Consider the following 6,706-nt stretch of genomic DNA (forward strand, 5'->3'; position numbering starts at 1 on the left):
CCTGCACTGACTCTATTTAGCTGTTTACAGTATTGAGCTGTGACATTAAAGGCTGCAGATAGGGGAAATAGCTATTTTTGAATAGTCCATTTTCATGCTTTTAATGTCCTTCAGAAAAGAATCTGTCACTGGTTAAATATATACTGTAATATACTGAAATCATTTTGATATGTTGCTTGCAAAAAAATAGTTTTTAGTCAAAATATACTGATAATTTTGAATGAATGTCGATGGAGAAAAATGCTTTTTGTTCTCAGATGGGTGTAGTTACTGCATCTACCAGCAGGGGCTGACTGGACTATCCTGACCAGCCAAATCTTCACTCACCCCTTTTTTTTATAAAATCTAAAATATCACAGAAACATGTGTATATACAAAGGCAGTGATATCTGTCAGGGTATCTTATGCTTGTTAGTCGTCCTAAATAAAATAGCTTACAGAAGCATTAAAGTGAGAAAGGGTCATGAGCCATGGTTTATAACCATTTTTTAAAGATTTGGTTTCATTTTACATGTGCCTCCACTAACCCACTTTAATGTTGACATAAATGCTTTTGCAAAATATGGTGTCATTTAATATATATATATATATATATATATATATATATATATATATTGTGGAAATTGTAATTCGCTTGCCTTTAAAACAATATTCTCTTATTTTAAAAAACTTCAAATATCCAGGTCCAGCCTAGTGTTTATATATAGAAAAGAAATATTAATATTATGAAATATAAAATAATAAAGCATATCAATTCAGATTTTAGGTAGGAACACCTTAAGAGGTTCATTTTCATGCACTTTATCCAGGAACCCCAGGTTAAAATAAGGGTAGAGGGTCTCAGTGAAGGTGTCCTTGAAGGTGTAGAGGTGTGTCATGTTCTCAGCATCGTAGAAGGACACCAGCCCTCTTTTGAAGTCCAGATAAACGCCGATTCTCGCCAGTGGCTCTTCCAAGGCCAGTAATGTTGGTGGAGACGTCCCAGCCATGTATTGAACTCCATACGACAGTGAGAGCGTCCAGAAGCCGTTGGCAGGCATGGTATTGATGACGCCTTTTCTCGTGACGGATTCACGAGCGACTCCTACGGTCCACACTGTGCTGCTGTACACCTCCACCTCCCAGTAGTGGCGGCCTTTAGTGAACCCTTGACTGCCCATGAGAGACAGGGCGGCGTTGAAGCGCTGTGGGTTGTCCTGCACCGTGATGTTGAAGGTCTGGTAGCGCACACAGGTGAGCGAAGATGTAAGACTGAGCCAGGGGTTGGCTGTTTTGGAGTTAAATGTGATGGCTGAGGGAGCTAGAACAATGTAATAGAGAAATGTTAGTTCAGGATATAGTAATCAGTTAAATTTAATCAAATAAGTCTTAACTGCATTTAATGATTCTAGATTGTAGTCTATTGGAATCATTGGTGCCCCCTTGACTTGGTTTCGATCTTATGTTACGGGTCGTACTCGATTTGTAAAGTTGAAGCGGTTTAGATCAAAGCCTTAGTACATCAATACTGGTGTTCCGCAGGGCTCAGTTTTGGGTCGTTTTTTATTTTATTATTTATCTTTTACCCCTTGGTAATATTTTTAGGAAATTTGGTATTAAATTCCACTGCTATGCCGATGACTTTACCTACCTGGTTTACATCAAATTTTCTTAAACTTAGAAGTAAAAATGAAATTCTTCTTGTTGGTTCAAAAATCAATCTGGCCAAATCTAAATGTTCCTCTGTGAATATTGATAATTGGATTTCTGGTGTCTGTTTCTAATCAGATTAAAAGTTTGGGTGTCATCTTTGACAGTACTTTATCATTCGAAGCACATGTTATTGTCAGTGTCATTCGCTCAGCATATTTCCACATAAAATTTATCGACTTCGTCCAGTTCTCTCAGTAAAGAGCACTGCAATTCTTATTCATGCTTTAGTCACTTCCTTTATTGATTACTGTAACGCTCTTTTTTTTGGGTCTGCCTTTAAAGCTTTTCTACAAACTCCAGCTACAGAATACTGCTGCTACAATTATTTGCAGAACTCCTCTAACTGAACACATTACTCCCATATTACACTTGGATTGGCTCCCTGTTAAATATCATATTGATTTTAAAATCCTCCTCCTAATTTACAAGGCACTCAATAATCTTGCCTCATCATTTTTATCTGACCTTCCTCATACACTCCTACTTTTTACACTCATCTTATGCACTCACTCTTGTTCTCCCTCGAACTCGTACAACTTCTATAAGGGTCCCAAGCCTTTAGTCATGACTCATGCAGCTCCTTATTTATTGAACTTGTTGCCATATGATGTGCGAAACAGTGAAAGTCTTCTTGTTTTTAAATCTCGCCTTAAGACCCATCTTTTATGTGATTGCTTTTATGCTTGTATTCAGTTCTAACCAGGCTGTAATGATGATTATTTGTTGTTTAATGTTGATAGTTTTATTGTGTTTCTAAGGTGTCCTTTAGTGTCATGTAAGGCGTCCATAAATAAAATGTATAATAATAATACTGTGAAAATGCATTTTTTTTAATATATATTTTTTAGGATCATTCCCAAACCTGGATAGATGCTTCCCTTCAGTGACTTCCACACTCTGTACTGCAGGGGCCCGGCGAAGCGGCCCTCACACAGGCTGGGTGGTGTCAGTGCCTGCCTCTCGAACTTCGGTGGCTGCCTGCTTGAAACAACAAAAGCCCAGACACAAAAACAATTCAAGCACTTCCTCATGAAAATATTAGTGAACACATTAAATGTAACAGATCCATAGAGGTCACTCACCTTTGAAGCAGGCCCTTTATACTCTGCAAAAAAGACAGGAAAGGGGAGATTAATGAAATTGGCTCAGTTCGAGAGGCAGGGGCAGAAGTTTTCCACATGAGATCAGTGTTTGAATCTAAGCTACATCTGCGACTCTGGAAAATCCCCTTGTGCTGCACTAATGACATTATCTTCCTATTGCAAGGGTGAGATCATTAGATTGTTTCCTGTGTTGACCCAACCCAAGTGATGTCCCACAAAGCTTTTTTGTAACAGTTAACTATTGAAATGATAATTTAGGATAAGATATATATATACATTTTTAATGTATTTAATATTTTTAAATTGTTTACTCATATTTAGTATTATATATACATACATATACACAGAAAAGGAAACAAATTAAAATGTTTAATATTTATTTGTATGTAAAATATTAATGTAAAAATATATATGTAAATATAATTATAATATAAATAGAATTCAATAATTATTTAATATTTAAATGTATTATTATTATATGTAATTATTAAATATAATTATAGTATTTTAATTCAACTATATAATACTGTATATAAATAAGTAATAAATATATAAAACTATTAAAAAATGGATCTCAAGAATCAATTTTTTGTGTTATCCAATTAACATTGCCTATCTTTAAAGGGTTGTTTACACCGAGAATCACTGACAGCACAGCAGGGGATTCTACTCCACTGCAGGATCCAACTGACACACAAGCTTCACTGTCTGCACACCAATTGCCAACCTTATAACACACTCCAATTTCGATTCTAATCATCACCACCTCCCATTGGAATGTCTTTGGTGCTGCAAATATCTGTGTGTGAACGTGTGGCTGACTGTTCACTCACTCACCCTGAGTAGCGTGTAAGGATCCTGTTCGCTGAGTTTGACCTCGATATCATGCATAGCTCTGCGCAGGCGGGATATCTCCACACTGAGCAGGGCCTTGTGCTCGTCCAGCCTTATCAGCTCCCGACGCTCCTCCGTCTTCAGCTTCACCTGCAGGAGTTTCTCTTCCTGGTACAGGAACTGGTGGAGCTCGCTGAACTGTGCCTCGATTCTCTGCTTCAGATCTGCAGTGTGCTCCTGCGTTCACAAGCAGTCGCATTTGAGGTAATGTTTTCCCTCAGAGGTGGAAGTCAACACGTACAGTGTCAAGCATTTGCAACTCAAGCTTGCGTGAAACATTTAAGAGAATTTATTGAAAATGGTATCGAATGTTTTGAAATTGACTGGATCATGAAAAGTGGGCATTTTATACAGTGGAGCCAGAATTGTTTTTCTTCCATTTTCCCCATAAGTCTTGGTATTCTTAAAGCGATAGTTTACCCAAAAATTAAAATCTGTCATCATTCACTCACTATCAGGTTGTTCCAAACTTTCTGCTGAACACAGTAGTAGATATTTTGAAGAATTTCGATAACCAAACAGTTGACATACAGCAGGCGACTTGGTTCACCCTCCTTCCAAAACAGCACTCTTAAAAATAAAGGTTCCAAGAGGGTGTTTTCGCATTTTTGCCATTTGAAGAACCATTTTTGGTTCCTCAAAAAAACGTTAATTTAAGATTTTTTAAAGAAACATTTTTTTTCCTTAGAACATCTGAAGAACTATTTTCCAAAGGACCTTTTGTGCAATGGAAAGGTTCCATGGATATTAAAGGTTTTTCATGGAACCATCAATGGCAATAAAGAACAAACCCAATACAAAAATACAAAAAGTGTATGCATGTCTTGCTTCTGCAGAAAACAAAAAAATATATTTCTTTAATAAAAATGTCTCAGTATTTTTGGTCCATACAATGAAGGACAATGGGGTGCCATGTTGTTTTGATGGCAAATATGGACAAAAACAGTTGAAATACTGCATCTTCAAAATATCTTCTTTTGTGTTTGGAATGACGCGAAGGTGAGTAAATGATGGCAGACTTGTCATTTTGTGTGAACTATCCATTTAAGAAGTTACTTTGAATTTGTTTATTTGAACCTACTATTTACTTACTGGAAAGCATCAAGAATTTAGATCAGGTCCAGGGTTCTTATGGTCAACTAATACTAAAATCGCAATAATTAGAAAAATATATATATTTTTGTTACTTGAAATTAAATTATTGTAAAAATAAAATAAAATATAAAAAAGTTAAACTTAGAAATTGTAATTTTCATTAAACTTAATATACTAAAATAACCAAAGAAATAAACTGAAATAAAAATTAATTAGAACTGTAAAAAAAAATAAAAAAATAGATAGAATAGAATTGACAAAAACACAACAAAATAATCAATGATAATGGAAAATATGAAAATAAAATAACACTGACTAAAATAGCACTGATCAGGTTAGGTTTAGGAATCATTGCCAATGCTTTGCAGGGAGTATTGAAGAGTGTGCATGAGATTGTGTGGCAGGAGTTAGTTTCTACTTACCTTCAGTTTCTTCACCTCCTCTTCAGTCTCTCTCTCACACTCTAGAGCAGTGTTGAGCTCTTTTTGAAGGGCAGTTGCAGAAGTGGTTAGAGAAGCCTATTCAACACAAAAACAATGACCTTTTTTATCTGCTGAGCTGAAGAGGTTACAAAATAAGAGACAAATTGTCTTCGATTCTTACCCGATATCTCTTCTGTGCATCTTGCACGCACACCAGCGTGTGAGCCCGGTGGTCCTGAGAGATCCCGCACACCAGACACACCAGCTCCTGGTCTTCCTCACAATAGAGTTTCAGCTCTTCTCTGTGTCGGCTGCAAAGTGGGGTTTTAGGAACCGTGTCTGCCGGCAACTCGGTCAGCCGACCCCCACTTTCCTCGATCCCCTGGCAGTAGCTCTCCACGATGTTGGCTACAATGCGGTTGGGTCGGTAGCTCTGGCCAGGGAAGACTTTCCGGCATTGAGGACAGGAACCAGACCCGCATTGGCCTTTGCCGCGAGGGCCGCTCCAGTAGCTGGAAATACAGGCCTCGCAGAAAGTGTGGTCGCAGGGCAAGGAAACCGGATGCTTGAAGAGGTCCAGGCAGATGGAGCAGGTGAGGTCCCTGCTCAGGCGCTGCGCAGAGCACTTAGACACTCGAGGACTGAGTTCAGCCCTCAGCTTTTGCTTGTCCATTTTGTCCTGTGTGGGAAGATTGTTGGACATCTAGTCTGTTCTCTGTGGTCTTCAGTGCTGTTCTTCTCTTGGTTCTTCCCTGCCTGCTCTCTCAGAGCTCTGGCCCTGTCTTTCCTGTTGACTTTGAGACAGGATAGGGGGAGCTGAGGGGGCGGCTCTTGTCTCAGGCTTGATCCTGCCGAAAGTTGGCTGGAGTTGCACGTCCCCTCTGCTTTCCTTCAACATGACGTCAGACCTACAGCTAGGAAACCAAGAGCCTAGAGCCCAAGGACTGTTTATTTTTGGAGAAAGCCCCTTCTAGATTGGTCCTATATGAAATCTTGTATAAGAAACTTTATTGCACACATACAGTAACCTGGTATTTATCCAAAACATTTGAATCCCCTCCATGTGACTGTGCATATGTCAGCATAAAAAGCTTTGTAAGTAAAACCAGATGTGCCCTACTTTTTCCCCACTCTTTCTTTTCAAAACTTGCATAAAGGATATAAGCATATTTAACAATGCATTTTCAGATGCATTATTATATTTATCAGTTTTCAAGTTATTTTTGCATTATTTTATTTTATTGTATTTTACTATTTTGTTTTAATTTTTAAAAAGGAAAGCACATTTTCTGACGCATCAGTCTATTTATTAAAGTTTTGTCTCACAACTTCCATCCAATTACTTTTAAATAATTTATTTTATTTCTAAACATAAAAGCAAATTTTATGATACATCGTTATATTTATCAAACGTTTGTCTCACAACTCCCACCCAATTACTTTTTAAAATATAAGTTGATGTATTTCATTTGATTTGAACCTGAATAACTACATTCTCTG

General features: G+C 37.6%; 1 protein-coding gene across 1 annotated transcript; it reads right to left on the reverse strand.

The window, feature by feature from the left end:
• Positions 1–755: 755 nt before the first annotated feature.
• Positions 756–6,205, reverse strand: trim69 (tripartite motif containing 69). The gene is made up of 6 exons (XM_056243952.1): positions 5,388–6,205; positions 5,207–5,302; positions 3,633–3,866; positions 2,775–2,797; positions 2,555–2,670; positions 756–1,300 (listed from the first exon to the last, which is right to left on the reverse strand). Exons 1-6 carry the CDS (start codon positions 5,907–5,909, stop codon positions 756–758), a joined length of 1,536 nt encoding a protein of 511 aa, XP_056099927.1. The 5' UTR covers positions 5,910–6,205.
• Between the last annotated feature and the right edge of the window lie 501 nt (positions 6,206–6,706).

The sequence above is a fragment of the Rhinichthys klamathensis genome, unplaced genomic scaffold (genome assembly GCF_029890125.1).
Source record: "Rhinichthys klamathensis goyatoka isolate OS25496 unplaced genomic scaffold, OSU_Roscu_1.1 h1tg000027l_1, whole genome shotgun sequence".
Classification (NCBI taxonomy): Eukaryota; Metazoa; Chordata; class Actinopteri; order Cypriniformes; family Leuciscidae; genus Rhinichthys; species Rhinichthys klamathensis.